Raw genomic sequence first — 22,962 nt, 5'->3', positions numbered from 1 at the left:
CCTTTATTAACTAGACTGAGAATGGGTACCGAGCTCGAACATCTTCTACAGGGTGGTGTACATCATGTCAGGCACAATGTCTTCATCCGCTGAGGGAACCGTTGCCACTTGGCAGGAGGCCATGGGCTCCGGCACATAACCTAGGCTGGCAGCTCCAACGTGGGCTCCGGGGAGGAGTGCCACATTGTCAGAGGAGCCAGCCTCCGGTGATGCCCTGGGGCCCCGTCCGTCTGCCTGCCGTGCTTGTGAGGTGAATTGGACATTCTGAATTCTCCCTCCGTGTACCCCAGCAGGCGCCGGAATGTGGCGACGAGGGGATTTTCGCAGTAACTTCATTGCAGTGTTAATGTAAGCCGACTCGTGACACTAATAACGATTGTTATTATGTGTCTAAGTATCAAGATCTGTCTTCCTCGTCTTTCAGTGTTGCAGGCTTCGCTCTGTGCCTCTGGTTCACTCTCTCTCCCTCTATCACTTTGTCCTCATCACTAGATGCCTTGGCGTGCTGTCAGCCTGGAGCTCCGAGGATTTATAGCTCCAACATGGACACAGGGCAGACTCAGGAGCTGAAGGGGGATCTTGGCTGCCGGCTGTGAACTGTCAAGGAGCCCAACACTCCGGTGATCTACGCTCCTACTTCAGCTCTATATCCAAAGTCTATTCTTATTTAAGTCGGGGACCCTTACGAATCAGGACACAAACCAAAGAAGGAATAAACGTCGGCCTCTTTGGAAACGTGATCCCATCACACGGTCGTAACTCAAGAGCACGGGGACAGTATTAAAGAGAATTCTTATGGATTAAGGTGGCTGGTCGCCGGTTTCTATCTCCCAAATCGCTGTTAATTCCAGCCCCTGACATTTATAAACAATGTCAACTCTCTTAAACTATCTTCCATCAATATCATTGTCGTGGTCAGATCTTGCCCGAAATTGGGCAAGCAGGAGTATACTTGGAGTGTACGGGACAGAAAGAGGCCATTCTGCCCGACTGATCTATGCTGTCACGTATGCTCCAAATGCACTTCTTCCCAACCCTACTGTCGAATCCGACAGGAGAGCGGGAGGCTATCTGGCTTGTGCTAGCTATTGGAGAGGCCTGTCTAATTTCCCATAGAATCCTATTCCAGCATTTCTTCAGATACTTCATCGCGCTCTACACATCTCAAGTTCCTCAGTTTGTTTTGCCTTTGGGAAAAATTCAGTTAAAGAAAGCCCCCAGTAACGGATGGTGAAGCAGGAAGAAGGGGTGGGGCAGGGGATGTGGGGGAAGAGAATTCAGAATGTCCAATTCACCGAACAAGCACGTCTTTCGGGACTTGTGGGAGGAAACCGGAGCACCCGGAGGAAACCCACGCAGGCACGGGGCGAACGTGCCAGGAATCGAACCTGGGTACCTGGTGCTATGAAGCATACGTATACAGAGTAATCCCAGCACAGAAGGCAGCCATTCAGGCCTTTGAGTCCATGCTAGCTCTCCGTAGAGCAATCCAATCAGTCCCATTCCCTGTCCCCATTGCCCTCCGAGTTTATATCCCTCAAGTGCCCATCTGAAATCAATGATCATCTCCACTTCCACTCCCTTCGTGGACACAGAGTGCCGGATAGTTACCGCTCGCTGGGTAAAAAGGTTCTTCCTCAGATACCCCTAATCCTGTATTTCATTCCCAGAACCTCAGATCTGTCCCCCTCCCCCCCTTTGTCCTCATCCAATGAGCACAGCTTCCCTTTGTCGCCTCATTCAACCCTGTCACAATCTTGCACACTCTATCAAACCTCCCCTCAATCTCCTTCCCAGCAAGGAGAAAATTCCCCAGCTTCTCCAAGTCTAACCTCGGAGCTGGAATCCCTCATCCCAGGAAATATCCTGGTAAATCTCCTCCGCACCCCTTACGTCCTTCCTAAAGCGCGGCGACCAGCACCGACTACCCTTCTCCAACATGTATGAAAGACTCTGAAGATTAGCCAAAACCCAGGCCTGTTACAATCCATCTGACAGGGTTCAAGCGGATTGGGATGTCAAAGCTCCCTTGGTTTGCAGCTATTATCTGAACTCTTTGATCTGATCGCATGCTCCACACCTCATAGAACCCCCAGAGTGCAGAGGGAGGCCATCCGGCCCATCAAGTCTGCACCGGCCCTCCCAAAAGAGCACCCCACCCATGATCAATCCCCCCCCGTCCACCCCACCCTATTCTGCCTGGACACTAAGGGGCAATTTATCATGGCCAATCCACCTACCCTGCACATCTTTCGACTGTGGGAGTAAACCTCGCCTTGAGCCATGAGTTAGATTCACCGGCGTAGCCAGGGATTTTGGGGAGGAAGAGGAATATTCAGGTGAAAGCCTTGGTGTTTGCGACTGAGTGAAGGTATTTTGTGGATTTACTCTGCACACGATTAGAGGTGAAGTTTAACGGGAGGACAACGGGAGGCCATTTGGCCTCCCCAGCTTGATTGCCCATTCAATGAGACCATGCCTGCTCTGTGACCCAGTTCCTTACACCTTCATTTGCCCCCATATTCTTTCAAACCCTGGTTAACAAAAAGAAAAATCTACCAATCTCAGGTCTGAAACATATTGCTGTAGCTTGAATTGCCGATTGCGGACGAGAGATTGCTTGTATGTAGAAATGTCTGCCTGATTTCACTCCTGAAAGGTCGACATTTTGGACTAAGCTGCCGAGTGCGGACTTCCTTCCTTCCATTTCCTACTAAGGCGGACCTGAAAGATGGCATGGCTCAGGTGGAAGAACAGTCGGAATGTCCTGGCCAGTATTCATCCCTCAAATCAGCACCACAAAAATATTGCTGACAAAAGACACGCACGTCAAAGTTTTTCAAGTTGCACTGATCAGAAAACTTGGCAAGAATAAGGGAGGAAAACAACAATGCATACTGTCTGATTGGTAGATGCCTTGCCAAATCAGAGTCTACCTGCCAACCATTCAGCATGCTCATCTCATGCAGTATAAATTGTTGTTGTCTTCTCTTGTGCCGGTGTTCTTCCGGAGTTTCCTGATCAGTGCAGGATGAAAAACCTTGACACGTGGTTTTTTTTTAGCAAAACTCAAGTTCTATATGACCGAACGACTAAGTCAGGTGATCCGGTCATTATCATATTGCTGTTTGTGGGAGCTTGCTGTGCACAATTTGGCTGCCGTGTTTACCACATTTTAAAAGTGTTTCATCCATTCTTAAGGGCAGCACGGTAGCATTGTGGATAGCACAATTGCTTCACAGCTCCAGGGTCCCAGGTTCGATTCCGGCTTGGGTCACTGTCTGTGCGGAGTCTGCACGTCCTCCCCGTGTCTGCGTGGGTTTCCTCCGGGTGCTCCGGTTTCCTCCCACAGTCCAAAGATGTGCAGGGTAGGTGGATTGGCCATGATAAATTGCCCTTAGTGTCCAAAATTGCCCTTGGTGTTGGGTGGAGGTGTTGAGTTTGGGTGGGGTGCTCTTTCCAAGAGCTGGTGCAGACTCAGGGGGCCGAATGGCCTCCTTCTGCACTGTAAATTCAATGATAATCTATGATTAATCTAGGACAAAGGTTCGGCACAACATCGTGGGCCGAAGGGCCTGTTCTGTGCTGTATTTTCTATGTTCTAAAGTGGTCCGGAACATCCAGTGGGGACGAGAGATACGGTATAAACCTAATTCTTGATATTTGTGACCTCTGCGTCTACGCTGTCACGTGTTCTATTTCAATTCGTCCTCTTGACAAAAAGAAAAAATATCCTGCGAATTAAGAGTAATTTATGGCAGCTGAGGAGGCCATTCGGCCCATCGATTCCGTTCTGGCTCATTGTAGTAGAACAATCCAGTTAGTTCCAGTGCCCACCGCTCTATCCCTTAAAGTTCTCAAGCGTCCAATCCAGATTGCTTTGATATCATTCATTGTTCTCACCTTTGTCACCTGCGCAGGCAACGTGTTCCAGACCATTAACACTCACTGTGTAAAGACGTTCAGTTCTCATCCCCACCACATCCCTTTTCGAAAATCTCAGGGGGAAAAAAAATGGCGAAGATAAATGGGACATGGTGAGGGAAGCAAAGAAGAGGCAAAGAAAGGGAGGTGGAGGCAATGAGGCAGAGATAGAGAGACAGGTGCATGCAGAGTAGTCAGAGAGAGGCGGGGAGTGACACAGGCCGCGATCCAATGCCGTCCCGCGCCCGAAAATCAGCTCGCCGCGGCGCAGCGTGGCCGATAGAAGCCGGGAGACCCCACTCCCGGCATCTACCCGGCTCGCAACGAGATCTACCACGATCTCGTGAGATGTTGCGATGTTAATCGCGCCCATTGTGGGTGTGATCACTTTTTAGCAAATCTGCATATTAGAGCGAGACAGCTGGTCTTACTTTAATGTACAGATTCCTGAGTTACCCGAGGCGTTGGAATCTATCCCCTTTGCCTTGGAGACTTCAGGTGAATGCTATTCATCCAATACTGGTCTCCACAAACAAGGACCAGATGGAAGGGCACTTGTGGGGGTCTTCCAGGGGATCGGAGGCCTCCAGGCGCATACCCTTTGGGTAGGGTGGTACTCTGGCACTGTCAGTTTGGTCCCCTGGAAATGCCCAGGTGGCACTGCCAGTCACATTGATTGCCTCGGAGATCAGGATGCCATTTTCTCACACCCCACTGCGGACATCCGGCGAGCGGAGTCCCTCTTTGCACAAAACGGGGCTGAGTGCGGCTTCGGTTGGGCGTTCCCCACTTAGGCCCTGTGGTATTATAGGTATTACGGTGCCTGAGTGGCTGAAGTACCATTGGTAGAACCTATATGCTTGCGATTGGCTAGAGTGTATAATAGCTCCGCCCTGATAGGCGGGGTATAAGAACCCGTGCCGTCCCAGCAGCCCTCATTCTGTACCTGAGCTGCTGGGGAAACATCTAGCTTATTAAAGCCTTCAGTTGGACTACAACCTCGCTTTAGTAGTCATTGATCGTGCATCAATTTAATAAGCTAGATTTAAAAGGATGGAGCTCTGAATCAAGCCGGAGTGTCTGCAACTCTGCCCCCACGCGGCAAACTCAGCGGCGATCTTTAAGCACTGGCTGGAGTTTTTAAAGGGTATCTCGAGACAGCAGAAAACGCACCCACGGGAGAGCAGAGACTGCACGTCCTGCACTCAAGGGTGAGCCCGGAGATCTACACCCTCATCGAGGAAGCGGAAGACTTCGATGCAGCAATCGAGCTGCTAAAAGGCCACTATAATCGCCCGGTAAACCAGATCTACGTCCGGCATCTGCTTGCAACAAGGCGGCAAACCCCTGGGGAATCATTGGAGGAATTCTACCGCGCACTCCTGCTGCTGGACAAAAGCTGCGGCTGCCCGCAGGTTTCAGCGAGCGAACACACGGAACTCTTAGTCCGGGACGCTTTCGTGGCAGGTATGCTTTCATCACAAATCCGCCAGCGCCTGTTAGAGAAAGACACCCTGGGTCTTAGGGAGGCACGGGCCCTTGCAGGCTCCCTGGACATGGCCTCCAGGAACGCCAGCGCCTACGTTCCCGACCGCGCGGCAGCCCCCTGGTCAGCGTGGAACCCCGCAGCAGCTAACCCAGAGACTTCCCCCGTTTCCCCGCAGGCCTGTGCTGCAAGACGGCCTGCCAACCCCAAGGGGCCCCGCTGCTACTTTTGCAGGCAGGCCAAGCACCCCCACCAGCGCTGCCCGGCCCGCGCATCCACCTGCAGAGGATGCGGCAAAAGGGGCCATTTCATGGGGGTATGTCAGGCCCGAGCGGTGGCCGCGGTCTCCAGCGGCGAATCCGGACCGCCACCACAAACTTCTCCACGGGCCCTGTGCAGACCCCGGGCGCCGGCATCTTGTTCCACGGACGCCACGCTTGAGGGATGGGCGCCGCCATTTTGTGCATCCCCGGCCATGTGCGACCAATGGGAGACGCCATCTTGGATGAACCCCCAGGACCCCAGCTTGGCCGACCACACACTGCCTGAACAGAATTCCCAACTACTGCGATTGGCCTCGGTGACTCTGGATCAATCTTGACCTCGAACACTCAACCGCTACGACGACTGTTTTCATCAACGGGCACGAGACGTCCTGCTTAATTGACTCTGGGAGCGCGGAGAGCTTCATACACCCTGACACGGTAAGGCGCTATTCCTTCCTCATCCACCCGGTTAATCAAAAAATCTCACTGGCCTCCGGTTCCCCCTCCCCTCCACCGACCGCAACACGTACTTCCTGAACGTGATTGCCGAGTACTCCCGGTTCCCATTCGCCATCCCCTGCCCAGACATGACCACAACCACCGTCATCAAGGCCCTCCATAGCATCTTTGCACTGTTCGGGTTCCCCGCTTACATACATAGTGATAGGGGGTCCTCCTTTATGAACGACGAACTGCGTCAATTCCTGCTCAGCAAGGGTATCGCCTCAAGCAGGACGACCAGTTACAACCCCCGGGGTAACGGGCAGGTAGAGAGGGAGAACGGAGCGGTCTGGAAGACCATCCTACTGGCCCTATGGTCCAGGAACCTCCCAGTCTCCCGCTGGCAAGAAGTCCTCCCGGATGCCCTCCACTCCATCCGGTCACTACTTTGTACAACCACCAATCAGACACCTCACGAACGTCTCCTTGTCTTCCCTAAGAAGTCCTCCTCCGGGACCTCGCTCCCGACCTGGCTGGCAGCACCGGGACCCATCTTGCTCAGAAAACACGAGCGGGCGCACAAGTCGGACCCGTTGGTCGAGTGGGTCCATCTGCTCCATGCTAACCCCCAGTACGCCTACGTGGCGTACCCCGACGGCCGACAAGATACAGTCTCCCTAAGGGACCTGGCGCCCGCCGGAACTCCACGCACATTCCAGCCACCAGCCCCACCCTCCCCTCCACCGCAGCACCTTACAGGAGGATTGGTCCGTCCGCCGCCCCTGCCTAGGCCCCCCACCCACCGACACCCCCCCCGCAGGCGCTCCCTCCCCAGGTCAGCCGTTTTCCCCACCAGCGCCATCTAGGGGTGACGAAGCTGCCTGGAGATCGAAGCCACGCTCCCGGAGTCACAGACGCCCGAGCCTCCATTGGAATCACCACCGAGGTTCCGACGATCACAGAGGACGACCAGGGTCCCCGATCGACTGATTGCTTCATTTTAACCGTAATCTGTAAATAAAAATCACCGCACGTACATAGCTACCAGACTTGTAAATAGTTACTACACATTGTACGGAGGTATTACGGTACCTCCATAACTAATTATACCATGTTGTTATGTTTCATAGTTGCTGGCCACCATCCCCGCCGGACTTTTTTTTAACAGGGGGTGAATGTGGTATTATAGGTATTACGGTACCTGAGAGGCTGAAGTACCATTGGTAGAACCTATATGCTTGCGATTGGCTAGAGTGTATAATAGCTCCGCCCTGCTAGGCGGGGTATAAGAACCCGTGCCGTCCCAGCAGCCCTCATTCTGTACCTGAGCTGCTGGGGGAAACAGCTGGCTTATTAAAGCCTCCAGTTGGACTGCAACCTTGTTTTAGTGGTCATTGATCGTGCATCAGGCCCCTGATCGAATGCTGGTGGCGTTTTACAGCCAAGAGTCACTCTTTGAAACTTTATTCCCTCTTAGTTGAATCGCGCCCACAGAGAGAGAGAGAGAGAGGTGGAGCAAAGAGAGGCAGGGTTAACAGCAACCAGAGAGGAAGAGAGAGACCCACACACACCAAAGCCAAACTCATACACTGAAAAAGGAATAAAGATGGAGAGAGGGCTGGGAAGGGGTGTTTGAGGAGACAGACAGTGACAAAGACAGATGGAGAGATAAACTGACACACAAGAGACCTGTAGAGGGAGAGGCCAGGTGTGTTAAAATACTGAGAGAAAAAAAGCTTGACTGGAAGGGAGGGAAAAAGGGGATATAAACGACAAGCATTAAAATGTTTTATGAGCCTTAAGTGTCGGTTGATGGGATTTAACTTAAATGCTCCTTTAAATCCAGCTAATTTATTTTCCAGGGACAGGCAGGGCAGATAGCACATGGCATAACTAACTGAGTTATCGACATGGGGCCGGACCGAGGGGGCCGGGGCTGGGCAGCCAGCCCTATTAGGGGCAGAGAAGATTTCTCAGCCTCCCCTTCCCCATCCCTCATCAGGAGACACGAGGTTTAGTGAAATGATACCCTGCCCCAAGTCTGCAGCCGCGCTCAATGCGGAAACCCAACACCCCGGGAGGCAGGCCCGGAATGAGCTGTGTCAGCAGCTTTAAGACAACTTAACATGGCAACTATTTTCAGCTGGGGGCTCGCAGCCAGATATTCCGCCACCGATGTCATCACATTAATCAACCCCTGGTTGTGGGGGGAGGGGGGGGGGTGTCATCATCTAACCGAGAAGCGGGAAACCTCCGCGATATTTACTTTGGGGAGGGTGGGAAGCGTGCATTATCATTCAATAGAGGTGCTGGATGAATATCGAGTGCTTCTAAAATGTACTAATGGAAACTAATGTGTGCACAGCAAGATCCCACACGCAGCGCTATGATAATGAGCAGATAATCTGGAGCTTCGTCGCGATGTGGGCTGAGGGATAAATATTGGGCCAGGACGCCGGGGAGAACTCTCCTACACTTCTTCACAATAGCGGCAGCAGGATCTTTGCCCCCCCCCCCCCCCACTCCCACCTAGGCGAGGCTGGTTTTGCCATGGGACTAGCATGAGGGGGCTGGTTTAGCTCAGTGGGCTAGACAGCTGGTTTGTGATGCAGAACAAGGCCAGCAGCGCGGGCTGAATTCCCGTACCGGCTGAGAATTCTGAATTCTCCCTCCGTGTACCCGAACAGGCGCCGGAATGTGGCGACGAGGGGATTTTCACAGTAACTTCATTGCAGTGTTAATGTAAGCCTACTTGTGACAATAAAGATTATTATTGAACCAGAGACGCAGGGCAATGCTTCGGGGGGTGGGGGTGGGGGTGGGGGGGGGGGGGGGGCACGGCTGATGGTGAAATTTGACTCCAATAAAAAAATTAATCTGGAGTTAAAAGTTGAACGGTGACCAGTGTCGACTGTGGTGACAGAAAAACCCATCTGGTTCACTAATGTCCCTTTAGCGAAGGAAATCTGCCATCCTTACCCGGTCTGGCCTACACGTGGCTCCATGTGGCTCTTAACTGCGCCCTGATATGGGCCTAGGGAGCCACTCAGTTCAAGGGTGTTTAGGGACAGGCAATTAATGCCGACCTTGCCCAGTGATGCCCACATTCCATGAAGTAATTATTTATTTTAAACTGCGAGGGCAGACAGGCCTACATATCTCGCACAGATGTCCTGAGCTGCTGGGATCTTGGCAATATCACACCCTAAAATGCAAGGTCAACATTTGAGTAATTCTTCTATAAACCACTGGGAAAGACAACTCGAAAGGACGAGGGGGGCGGAGCTGCAAGTTGAGACCGGCACCAATGGGGTGAAGTGAATATTAAAAGGCCAGCGTTCCATTTCTCCATTTGCGATCTGGCGCACATCCAGGTCTGTCCCCCAGCTCACCATTCCCACAAACTCTTCACCCCGATGCACAGTCTTCGATTCAAGCTTCCTAAAGAGGTTGTAAAATCATTCCTGGGATGGGGTGGGGCGAGTTATTTATTATTGACGTTGGCTTGAAAACAAAACGCAATTAGAAACTATTCAGAATGGGAATATATTTTCCTGGAAGGTTCCTCAAAGAGGCGAGGCAGAGTTTGAAAAAGGGCGGGGTCGGTGTTCAGAGAGTTGAGGCATGGTGACAAAATGGAAGTTGAATGTTCGTCTGAATGGAACCATATTTGCAAACTGCGAGGGAAATCTAATCATTTTCTTTTGAGGGACGGACGCTGAAAGTTCACATCGCATGGGTGCCGATGCGAGAGAGGTTCTTCATTGGCTGTAAAGCACTTTGGAGTCCTGAGGCACTACGTAAATGCAAGTTTGCAATGTCAAAAGGGTGTCTGTACTTCTGAAAGCACTGACGTTTCACACCCTTTCCGCACCTTCTGACTTTGTACCAATGCCGCTTTTGAGCAGGTTGGGTAAATAAGCTTGGCACTCAAGGAATATTCCCCCTCTGAGGGGAGAGGGTGTGAGGGGGTGGGGGGGGGGACATGGAGTGGGATAATCTTCAGTTTGAAAGGTCAGGGTAAACGGGAGTGGGGAAGGCGTTCTGCTCCCCAACTCTCCCCATAACAAAACAATGTCCCTCACCCCCGCCCCACCCTCTCCCCACCCCCTCCCCTCCTCCGCACCCAACCTCATGAACTGATATAGAACCCGTTCAATCCTGGTCAACTCCAACGATTGGAAAATATCTCAAACCCTCTAAACATACCTCCCCACACACACACACACACACACAAACACACGGCCCCCACACACTTTTAAATGTGCAAAAACACCCCCAACATTGGCTGCAATCAATTCCCATATTCTGCCCAGTTCCCCCCTTTGCAGAGTGGCCAATGCTAATCGATTTTATCATTTGTCAGAGTGGCAATAATGCAACTCCAGAAATCATGTCGTTGGGTTGGGGAATACTATTTGGGGGGGGGTGCATGGAATGAGAGGCCGTTCTGTCCATCGTGCTTCTGGTACGTTTTTGAAAGAGCAGCGATGAACCACGTCCCCCTCCCCCCTCCCCCACCTCCCTCCCCCGCCTCTCCCCCCTCCTTCCCCAGAGCCCTGCACACTTTCTCCTCTCCCAGCTCCTTTAAACCAGGGGCTGGTTTAGCACAATGGGCTAAACAGCTGGCTTGTAATGCAAAACAGGACCAGCAGCGTGGGTTCAATTCCCAGCTTCCGGACTCCCCGAACAGGCACCGGAATGTGGCGACTAGGGGCTTTTCACAGTGACTTCATTGAAGCCTACTTGTGACAATAAGCTATTAATGAGGCTGGTTTAGCACAGGGCTAAAGAGCTGGCTTTTAAAGCAGACCAAGACAGGCCAGCAGCACGGTTCAATTCCCGTACCACTTCCCCGAACAGGCGCCGGAATGTGGCGACTAGGGGCTTTTCACAGTAACTTCATTTGAAGCCTACTCGTGACAATAAGCGACTTTCATTTCATCCAGTTCCCTTTTGAAAGCTCCCACTCAATCTGCCTCCTCGCCGGTCACACAAGATAACCTATAACGGGCGGCACGGCAGCACAGTGGTTAGCACTGTTGCTTCACAGCGCCAGGGTCCCAGGTTCGATTCCCAGCTTGGGTCACTGTCTGTGCGGAGTCTGCACGTTCTCCCCGTGTCTGCGTGGGTTTCCTCCGGGTGCTCCGGTTTCCTCCACGTTCCGAAAGACGTGCTTGTTGGGTGAATTGGACATTCTGAATTCTCCCTCTGTGTACCCGAACAGGCGCCGGAGTGTGGCGACTGGGGGCTTTTCGCAGTAACTTCATTGCGGTGTTAATGTAAGCCTACTTATGACAATAGTAAAGATTACTATTATTATTACAGGCTTTATGCCTCAAATGAATAGGGGGGGTGCAAATAAATGCAACATTCACTTCACCCCATCGGTGCCAAACCCAATCTGCCCCCCCCCCCGAAACTGATCTCTCTCCCCAGTGGAAAAGATGATATAAAGGAGAACAGATGTTTAGAAAAAAAATCCACAGCGGATCTTGATATTGCAACAGGCAAAATAACTTTAAAAAGGTTAAAAATGCATTAAAAAAAAACTTGCAACTAAAATCTTAAATTGCATTGCAGCCCCCCCCCCCCCCCCCCACGATTTATATAAATCAGAATTAATGAAATATAGACACAATTCTCTTTATGCTTTTCAAACGTGGAATTCAGAATCAATTGCAATTAATTTGCATTAGCAAGGACTATTCCCAAATAAGGTCAACCCCCCCCCCCCCCCAAAAAAAAAAGCTTAAACAGACACTTTAGTTGAAGGTCGTTGGTTTTTAAGTTTTGCAAATTATTCCTCAATAGGGGAGGGGGTGGGATTCCTCTGGGACCTAACCTGGCTTCTTTGGCTCCGGCATGTTCGAGTCTCGATCCTCCTGCGCTCACCACAACGCGTCCAGCACCCAAGCAGCGCTCCGGGAGATAAGACGGCCAGAAGTGTGAGAGAGAGGCTCAGCCGATCGCAGTGACAGTCCCCCCTCCCCGGGGAGGGGCTGTGAGTCCCACACGTGCGAGAGACACTGTGGGGGCTTGGACAGACAGAGAGGGAGAGGGATAAGGGAAAGAGTGTTAGACAGAGAGAATGATAGGGAGAGGGTGACAGATGGAGGGATGGAGAAAGAGAGCAATGGACAAAGTGAAGATGCACTGTCGCCAAATTGGCCATCACCTTCCTAACTCAACACACGTTGCCATTTTAGCATTCTGGAACTTTTTGTCAATGGTGAGCTGTGACAAATTACATTGTGCAGCTAATTGCCTTACTAAAGACAGCCAATGTTTATTTCTCAACTTCTAAAAGATACATACATCGATACATAGAACATACAGTGCAGAAGGAGGCCATTCAGCCCATCGAATCTGCACTGACCCACTTAGACCCTCACTTCCACCCTATCCCCATAACCCAATAGCCCCTCCTAAGCTTTTTGGAGCACAGTAAGAAGTCTTACAACACCAGGTTAAAGTCCAACAGGTTTGTTTCAAACACTAGCTTTCAGAGCACTGCTCCTTCCTCGGGTGAATCCTTTTGGACACTAAGGGCAATTTAGCATAGCCAATCCACCTAACCTGCACACATCTTTGGACTGTGGGAGGAAACCGGAGCACCCGGAGGAAACCCACGCAGACACGGGGAGAACGTGCAGACTCCGCACTGACAGTGACCCAGTGGGGAATCGAACCTGGGACCCTGGCGCTGTGAAGCCACAGTGCTAGCCATGTGTTGCCCATAAATTTAGAGTACCCAATTATTATTTTTTCCCAATTAAGGGGCAATTTAGCCAAGCCAATCCACCTAACCTGCATATCTTTGGGTTATGGGGGTGCAACCCACGCAGACATGGGGAGAATGTGCAAATTCCACATGGACAGTGACCCAGGGCCGGGATTCGAACCCAGGTCCTTAGCGCCATAGTCCCAGTGCTAACCACTGCTCCATATGCTGCCCATAGAGTAGAAATGGACACAGCTGGAACTGTTTCAGTGGGGACTTTGTAAGGAGTTTGTACCTCTGCTGAAGTAGGACGCAGAATAAACTTGCTGAAGGTAAAAGACAAGCTACTGTATAATTCCTCTACCACATAGTAACATTTAATGTCAACACTTTCTGTCTCACACACCCCTGGGAGCGACTTCACCCCATTGCTGTGAGCCTGGAGTCACAGGTAGGCCAGACCAGGTAAGGGCGGCAGATTTCCTCCCCTAAAGGGCATTGGTGAACCAGATGGGTTTTTACGGCAATGGACAATCATCATTAGCCTTTTAGTTCCTCATTTCCATTGGATTCAAATTTCTGCCGTGGTGGGATTCGAACCTGGGCTCCCAGAGAATTACCCTGGGCCTCTGGAATACTAGTCTGAGTGACAACACCGCCGCTCCTCCCGATCCCAAGATGCAATATTTTCTATCATGGAGCAATGCTAAATTGTCCCTTAGTGTCCAAAAGGTTAGGTGGGGTTACGGGGCTGTGGGCCTAGGCAGGGTGCTCCTTCAGAAGGTTGGTGCAGACTCGATGGGCCAAATGGCCTCCTTCTGCGCTGTGGGGATTCTATGTCCAAGGTAGGTTCTTAACTCAGAGAGTGGTTAGGGTGTGGAATGGACTGCCTGCTGTGATAGTGGAGTCGGACACTTTAGGAACTTTCAAGCGGCTATTGGATCGGCACATGGAGCACACCAGAATGACAGGGAGTGGGATAGCTTGATCTTGGTTTCGGACAAGGCTCAGCACAACATCGAGGGCCGAAGGGCCTGTTCTGCGCTGTACTGTTCTATGTTCTATGAGTCTGTCTCTATAAATTGCCTAAAGATCTTAAACACCTCAGATCGATCGCTCCTAATCTTCCCTGTACTTAAACGTCTCGTTTTATTGTTTATAAATGTTTTTTATTGGGTTTTGTGCAAGTTATAGATACCTTGCAAAGCAAATCACAAAGGCTCTGGGAAATCTAACTAAGGTGGAGGGGACACCGAATGCTTTTCACATTGTTTTGTGCAGTTGCCTCGGCATCGGCCATAGCTCGATTCCCCTTCCCGTTTTTCTTCGCGTTCTCTCGCCCTGCTGAGTTGCTGTCACGGTTGTCTTCCCCTGTGCTCTCCCTCCCGTTTTTGTTCTCTTATCTATTTTCCCTTCTAGCTCCCTTTTTTCGTTTTCCCCCCTCCCTCCCTTCCCACACCCCTTCCCCCATGCTTGGCCTGGCTATTTGTTCCTGGCTACTTATTTATTTATGTGTTGCCCAGGTCTCGGAACAGTCGGGTGTATGGCTCCTTGTTTTGCGGAAGCCGTCTTCCGACCCACGGATGGCGAAGTTGATTTTCTCCATTTGGAGAAATTCCGATAGGAAAGCCTCGTCTTTTAGTTCCAATATCACGCTGGTCAATCTACGCTACCCTCCCTCCGTGATCAACATGTCCTTCCTGAGTTGTGGTGCGCAGGACTGAATGTAGGTGAGAGTGGTGCCCCGGTTACAGAGTGACTGGACTGAGCTCAATACAGTACGGGCTCCGTCGCTGCGCAGCCTGCACAACAGCGCGGTCACGTGATGCAGAGTGAGAGCTGTGATTTGCCAGACCTGAGTGCACTCTCACAGGTGGAGCTAACCCCCCCCCCCCCCCCCCCCCCCCCCCGGTGCCCCCCTCTGTAAAAGCAATACTGCTGGTATAACGCTGCGTCTGTTGGATGCTCGGTAACGCGCTGGGAGCTCGCGTTGCGAATCCGGGCGCGGGGTTCAGCCCATGTCGAGGGACAGGGCACCTTGGCCCTGCGCGGTTAACTGATCCGGCCGTACCTACTCCCCAACACCATCCGCCCTGACCGACCATGTGAAAAAGAGAGGGACGGCGCCACCCACTGGCCGGGAGAGTAAAGTTACTGCCCTCCCTCAGCACCTTTTTAAAAAAAATTTAGAGTACCCAATTCTTTTTTTCCAATTAAGGGGCAATCTAGCATGGCCAATCCACCTACCCTGCACATCTTTGTGGTTGTGGGGGTGAGACCCACGCAGGCACGGGGAGAATATGCAAACTCCACACAGCCAGTGACCCAGAGCTGGGATCGAACCTGGGATCTTGGCGCTGTGAGGCAGCAGGACTAACCCACTGCGCCACCGTGCTAATCGTCCCCTCTCAATACCAAATGTTGATCACAATTCTTGCTGTATTAATGGCTGGAAGGCCACAATCCTTTAGGATTTATCCAATTAAGGGGCAATTTAGCGTGACCAATCCACCTACACTGCACATCTTATTGGGTTGCGGGGGTGAGACCCACGCAGACACGGGAAGAATGTGCAAACTCCACACGGACAATGACCCGGGGCCACTGCGCCACCGTGCCGTCCCTGGGAGGCTACAATTAGCTTCAATGCCCAGAGTTAGGGGACTGCCTGACCATTTCTCATTACTCCAGCTGTAAAGCATGGGTAGTAAAGACAGTGACCCAAGCCGGATGGGTGCGCGTGCGGAAGCCTACGTGTTTTGTGTGTGGAAGCGTGAGTGTGTTCGTGTGTGTGTGTGCATGCATGCGTATGTGGTATGTGTGCGCATGTGCCTGTGGATGTGCGATTGCATGCATGTGTGTATGCATGCCTGCACGTTTGTGCATGTTTGTGCATGTATGTCTGCGTGGGTATGGATCAGCATGTGTGTACACGTGTACAGTGGATGGTTTGGATGTCTGGTAGGGTGACCAGAGCCAGAGGGAGATGGACCGAATGGTTGACCGGTATGGACTGCGGGCCACTTTCCCGTACCTGGATAACGTCACCATCTGCGGCCACGACCAGCAGGACCACGACACTAACCTTTCCAAATTTCTCCACACCGCCAAACTCCTCAAACTAACCTACAACAAGGAGAAGTGCGTGTTCAGCACGAACCGATTAGCCATCCTCGGCTATGTGGCTCAGAACGGAGTTCTGGGGCCCGACCCCGATCGCATGCGCCCCCTCATGGCACTCCCCCTCCCCCACTGCCCCAAGGCCCTCAAACGATGCCTGGGATTCTTTTCGTACTACGCCCAGTGGGTCCCTAACTATGCGGACAAGGCCCGCCCACCCAACCACTCCACCGGTTTCCCACTGATGGCCGAGGCTCACCAGGTCTTCAACCGTATCAAGGCCGACATCGGCAAGGCCGTGATGCACGCGGTCGACGAGACGCTCCCCTTCCAAGTCGAGAGCGATGCATTAGACGTCGCTCTGGATGCCATCCTCAACCAGGCAGGCAGGCCCGTGGCATTCTTTTCCCGCACCCTCCATGCCTCCGAAATTCATCACTCCTCCGTCGAAAAGGAGGCCCAAGCGATCGTTGAAGCTGCGGCACTGGAGGCTTTACCTGGCGGGCAGGAGATTCACTCTCCTCACTGACCAACGGTCGGTTGCCTTCATGTTTAACAACACACAGCGGGGTAAGATCAAAAATGATAAGATCTTGCGGTGGTGGATCGAGCTCTCCACCTTTAATTATAAGATTCTGTATCGCCCCGGTAAGCTCAACGAGCCCCCCGATGCCCTGTCCCGAGGTACATGTGCCAGCGCACAAGCGGACCGACTCCGGACCCTGCACGACGATCTCTGTCACCCAGGGGTCACCCGCTTTTATCACTTCAGTAAGGCCCGCAATCTGCCCTACTCCATCGAGGAAGTCGGGGCTATCACCATAGACTGCCAGGTCTGCGCGGAGTGCAAACTGCACTTCTACCGGCCAGACCGTGCGCGCCTGGTGAAGGCCTCCCGCCCCTTTTAACGCCTCAGCGTGGACTTCAAAGGGCCCCTCCCCTCCACCGACCACAACACGTATTTTCTCAAGTGCTCAACGAATATTCCAGATTCCCCTTCGCCATCCCATGCTCCGATATGACGTCTATCACCGTCATCAAAGCCCTCAACCCCATCTTCGCTCTGTTCGGTTTCCCCGCCTACGTCCACAGCGACTGGGGATCCTCATTTATGAGCGATGAGCTGCGCCAGTACCTGCTCAACAGGGGCATTGCCTCAAGCAGGACAACCAGCTACAACCACCGGGCAGGTGGAGCGGGAGACTGGGCCGGTCTGGAAGGCCGTCCAGCTGGCCCTACGGTCCAGAAATCCCCCGGCCTCCCGCTGGCAGGAGGTCCTCTCCGACGCACTTCACTCCATTCGGTCGCTCTTGTGCACGGCGACCAACGAAACCCCCCATCAACGTCTCCTTGCCTTCCCCAGGAAGTCCACCTCTGGGGTTTCGCTCCCAACATGGCTGGCAGCTCCAGCACCCGTTCTCCTCCGCAAGCACGTGCGACTCCACAAGGCAGACCCGTTGGTTGAGAGGGTACAGCTGCTCCACGCTAACCCGCAGTACGCCTACGTAGCGTACCCCGACGGACACCAAGACACAGTCTCCCTCAGGGACATGGCACCAGCTGGGTCCCCACACACACCCCCTCTGCCCTGGTGCCACCCTCCCTTCCCCCAGCCCACCCCACCACAGCCCCCGCTCCAGGACAATCCGTCCTCCCCTTGGTCCCACCCGGGGATGAAGAGGATGTCGACACGCTCCCGGAGTCACCGACGACCGAGCCTATGCCTGACTCGCCACCAGCACGGCAGCGCTCTTGACGATGGATCAAGGCACCCGACCGTCTAAATTTGTAACTTTCGCTGAAATTTTAATGACAACCTGTATGTAACTGGTTTTCCACCACCCCCGCTGGACTCATTTTTAACAGGGGGTGAATGTAGTAGTCACCACCGTTGTATTATATTGTATATACTGCACTGCATATGAGGGTATTATAGTAAGGCCCCTGTACTACAGGTACAGGGGTAGATCCCTGCCTGCTGGCTCCGCCCAGTAGGCGGAGTATAAATATGCGTGCTCACCGAGCTGCAGCCATTTCGGCAGCAGCTGCAGGACGCCACACAACTCTGTGTAATAAAGCCTCGATTACTCTCTACTCTCGTCTCGTCGTAATTGATAGTGCATCAGTTTGTACGTGTGTAAGTGTGTGTGTATGTGTGTGTGTAAGTGTGTGCGTGTGTGTAAGTGAGTGAGTGAGTGTAAGCGTGTGTGAGTGAGTGAGTGTGTATGTACACGTGTAAGTGCGTGTGTATGTGTGTGTGTATGTGTGTGTGTAAGTGTGTGTGAGTGTGTGTGTAAGTGAGTGAGTGAGTGAGTGTAAGCGTGTGTGTGAGTGAGTGAGTGTGTGGATTCGGGCCGATCTGCAGTGCTCCCTGTAGTCGAATAGCTTCCTAATACTCCTTGTCCAAGTCTCACATGTGAAGTACGGCCACCACCACCTCTGGGGTATCAACAGAAAGAGAGGAGGCGAGAAGATTGGAAATAAGATTTTCTCGTTGAATTATTTTGATTTTTGGGAGCTGTCTCCGTGTCAGGAGGTTCGAACAGGACTAAGGTGCACGATCCAGATCTCCTGTTCTATGGGACCAATGGAGTTCTCCCGAAATACTGGCCAATATTCTGCCCTCAACAGACTCCACCAAAGTCACCACCTGGGCAGTCACCGCACCTGTGGAATCTTCCTGTGCACAGCGTGGTCGCCTGTATAACAACACAGCGCATCGCACAGTAATTCATTTTCATCCATAAACTCATATCTTTCTAACACAGCAGGTAGGATAAATTGCATTCGGGAAAAATGTTGACAGCATGAACCACACACAAGGATCCTGGAGGAACAATAACCCCCCCCCCACCCAAGTAAAAAGGTTATTAACCGTTGTCCCTCCACCACTGCTTATTCCCCAATGCCAAGACCTGGACAATATTGCCCCCTGCTGGATATCAACCAACTGCAATCAGTTCCGCTTGAGCAGAGTCCAGCGGAGAAATCCTCCGTTCCTGAGACTTCCATGACGGGGAAGCTAGCGCCGCACCCGGACCGATTCAGCGACCGTTGAGGGGCTGGCGCCGGCGCCACGCGGGACAGAACACGGGCGATGTCGATGAAAAACGGTGTCTGATTCGCCAGATTCGTGATTGGCACTCAGGGCAAGTGAACCGCGACGTGGGGGAATTCGCCCCGGTGGAGGCGGAGAATCGCGGCGGCCCCGGGGAATACCGGGTCAGGCCCGCTAATTATATGGCAACGCCGTTTACCGCACGTGCGGAGTGGAACGCATTGACGCCGCTGTCGAGGCGGCGGAGAATTGCAATTTGGAGTGAACCCGGCGCCCGCCACGATTTCAGCGCCAAAAAAAAACGATCTCCGCCCAGTCGCGTGCCCCGATTCCAGCATCGGCCAACAGAGAATCCCGCTCCCTATTTGTCAGAATCTCTTCTGATAAAGTTTGGCAGGAGCGGAGGTTTCGCTTCAACAAAATCTGCTGCTGCGAGGAAACCGAGATATTTGCTTTGCGCCTCCAACTATTTCTGATTGGACCAATTAAACTAAATTAAATGAACTGAGGGACAAAATAAAAAAGGGGCCATTCCTTAAAGGGACGCTGCCTTAAACAAAAACAAATCACAAATTAAATTTAAAACTGAAATGTGATTAAAAGGGAACAGCATCACTGAGATTTGAACTGAGGATCTCCTGTTTACTAAGCAGGTGCTTTAGTACCGTTTACAATGAGTCTCCAGCCCTGGGGGATGAGCTGTCTTCTGGACATGAACGCACTTATGGTGAGGATAAAAGGATATTCTGTCCAGGAACTTCCCTGAATAGATATAGATCCATCGACCCACAAACCCTTCAATCTCACTGCATCATCTCATGCCCACCACAACACTCCATTAACTGTATAAGATGTGTGTGAATGTTGCCGGGGGGGGGGGGGGGGGGGCGCAAACCACGTTCATATGTTTTGTTCCTGCCCAAAGCTGGAGGATTGCTGGAAGGAGTTTTTAGGGTAATCTCTAAAGTGGTGTACGTGAAACTGGACCCGGGGCCCTAGGAGGCCATATTCGGGGTGTCGGAGCAGCCGGGGTTGGAAACGGGCGCGGAGGCAGATGTTGTAGCCTTTGCCTCGTTGATCGCCCGAAGGCGGATCCTGTTATGGTGGAGATCAACCTCTCCACCCTGTGCCCTGGCGTGGCGGGGGGACCTGCTGGAATTCTTAACGCTTGAAAAGTGTTATAACCTGCCTGCTTACCATTGGCTGGGGACTAATGACAATCCCATAATCCTGTGGGAGTACGAGCTTCCCCAATGAGGGGGGGGGCGGAGAAATCATTAGCAGACTCCCTATATAAATAAAGCTGGCCAGTTTGGAACCAGCCAGGAAGGAGTGAGCAGCAAGCGAAGTTGCTGCTGCTGTTGTATATATATGTTATTGTAAATAAATGTTATTACTTTGTATCCTTAAAACTCGTGCTGGATTCTTCGTGGCCCTCACAAAACTGGCGATGAGGGTTAAAGTGAATAGCTGTCTCCACTGCTGAAGCCACCTCCCTAGATTTTTGTTGGATACAGGTTGGAAGTTGTTTTCTATTACACCATGCCTCTGTACGGACGTTTGGACGTTTTTGATGCTGCGCTGGAAAGTTGGAACCAGTACGCACAACGGATGCGTTACTATTTCCGGGCAAACAATATCACCGAAAACGAGCGGCAGGTGGTCATATTGCTCACCGCCTGCGGCCCGCATACGTTTGGGGTGATTTGGAGCCTTACGTACCCAGCTGCACTGGACACCAAAATGTTTGATGAACTTGTGAATTTAGTGGGGCAACATTTTAACCCAACCCCGTCCACGATAGTCCAACGTTAGCGGTTTAATACCGCTGAGAGAACCCCAGGAAAATCCCTTGCCGACTTTCTATCCAGGCTACGCAGGATTGCGGAATACTGTGACTATGGTGAGACCTTGTCAGAAATGTTACGCGACCGTTTGGTTTGCGGTATTAACAAAGCGGCAACCCAGAGAAAGTTGTTAGCTGAGCCAACATTGACTTTTCAACAGGCCATTCAAATAGTATTGTCCCGAGAGAGCGCAGAACGAGGAGTGCAGGAGCTACAGGGAATGGAGGTGCACGCCTTGGGGCGCAACCCCTTCCGTCCAAAAATGTCCCCCCGCGCTCCTGCGGTACCTTGGGCAAGGTGACGTCCGGATCGACGCCAGTGGCCGTCGGACATTCCTCCCCGGAGGGAGCCTTCTCCAGAACCAATCGATGAGGAGCCATGTCCGTGTCAGACTTGTAGGCGCCGACCCCGTCGCGGACGGCGGTCCTGGGGGTGCCAGAGATGCCGTCATTCAGACCGAAACTGGGACCAGCCCAGGGGCCGTACCTTCCATGTGGATGAACCTGCGGCGACTACTCCTGAGGTCGTGGAGATGGAGGACGACTGCCTGCAGCTGCATTGTGTGGCAGCTCCCCGTGGGGCCCCCATTAAGGTGACAGTACGGGTCAATGGTCACCCGCTTGAGATGGAGTTGGACACTGGCGCAGCGGTCTCCGTGATCGCCCAGAGGACATTTGACCGCATCAAGCAGGGTATACAGACCCTTACATTAACCAACTCACAGGCCAGGTTGGCCACTTACACGGGGGAACCATTGGACATTGCAGCAACTACAATGACCCCTGTTGTTTATGGACGCCAGGAGGGGCGTTTCCCACTTATCGTGGTGTGTGCCCATGGGCCCAGCCTGTTGGGTCGGGACTGGTTGCGCCATTTGCGGTTGCAATGGCAGCACATCCTCCAAACAGTTTCTGGAGGGTTGACTGAGGTGCTAGGACGATACCCAGATGTATTCCAGCCCGGTTTGGGGAAAATAAAAGGGGCCGTAGCCCGTATCCAAGTCGAACCAGGAGCCACGCCGCGCTATTTCCAGGTGCGCCTGGTGCCTTATGCCTTGCTCGAGAAGGTAGAAGGGGAGCTCACTCGTTTGGAGAGTTTGGGTATTATCAGGCCCGTCCGTTTCGCTGACTGGGCAGCACCAATTGTACCTGTAATGAAGCCAGATGCCACAGTTCGCTTGTGCGGCAACTATAAACTTACAGTGAATACGGCTTCCCGACTCGACCGATATCCAATGCCTCGCATAGAGGATTTCTACGCAAAGCTTGCAGGCGAACTCTCATTCACAAAATTAGATATGAGTCACACCTACCTACAGTTGGAGCTGGACCCTGCCTCCCGACCATATGTAACGATTAATACACACCGGGGCCTGTATGAATATATACGTTTGCCCTTTGGAGTATCCTCTGCCTGTGCTATTTTTCAATGTGTAATGGAGGGCATTTTGAGAGGTTTACCGCGTGTTGCTGTCTACTTAGATGACGTTTTGATCACAGGGACGTCGGAGCAGGAACATTTGGAAAATCTGGAGGCTGTCCTTAGACGATTTTCGGAGGCTGGAGTCCGTTTACGTCGCACAAAGTGCGTCTTTCAGGCGAAGGAAGTAGTCTACCTGGGTTATCGGGTGGATTGCGAAGGTTTGCACCCCGTCGCAGAGAAGGTGCGCGCGATTCAACAGGCCCCCGCCCCGACTGACACTTCGCATCTCCGTTCTTTTCTCGGCCTCGTAAACTATTACGGGAAGTTCCTCCCCAATCTGGCAACTACGCTGACCCCGTTGCACCTTCTGCTAAAGAAAAATCACACCTGTGTTTGGGGTCAGCCGCAAGAAACCACTTTCCGGCGGGTAAAGCAACAATTGTCGTCGTCTGGGTTACTAACCCACTATGATCCTGGAAAGCTTTTGCTCGTCACATGTGATGCATCCCCGTATGGTATTGGGGCCGTCCTGTCCCACAAGATGGAGAACGGGGCCAAGCAGCCGATAGCTTTCGCCTCCCGCACATTGACTGCAGCGGAAAAGAAGTACGCGCAGATCGGGAAGGAGGGCCAGGCAGTGGTCTTTGCGGTGAAACGTTTCCACCAGTACGTGT

General features: G+C 52.4%; 1 protein-coding gene across 1 annotated transcript in view; it reads right to left on the bottom strand.

Annotated features, from left to right (window-relative positions):
* mybpc2a (myosin binding protein Ca) overlaps positions 1 to 12,135 on the bottom strand; it is a 97,964-nt gene extending 85,829 nt beyond the window's left edge. Inside the window, exon 1 of the mRNA XM_072492268.1 lies at positions 11,963 to 12,135. Within this exon, the coding sequence (XP_072348369.1) occupies positions 11,963 to 11,984 (22 nt within the window). The 5' untranslated portion in view covers positions 11,985 to 12,135. The remainder of the gene's footprint in view (positions 1 to 11,962) is intronic.
* Positions 12,136 to 22,962: the final 10,827 nt, after the last annotated feature.

This window comes from Scyliorhinus torazame, chromosome 29 (assembly GCF_047496885.1).
Source record: "Scyliorhinus torazame isolate Kashiwa2021f chromosome 29, sScyTor2.1, whole genome shotgun sequence".
Taxonomy (NCBI): Eukaryota; Metazoa; Chordata; class Chondrichthyes; order Carcharhiniformes; family Scyliorhinidae; genus Scyliorhinus; species Scyliorhinus torazame.
The sequence above is the reverse complement of the archived record's forward strand: the minus strand, read 5'-3'. Positions and strand labels throughout refer to the sequence as shown.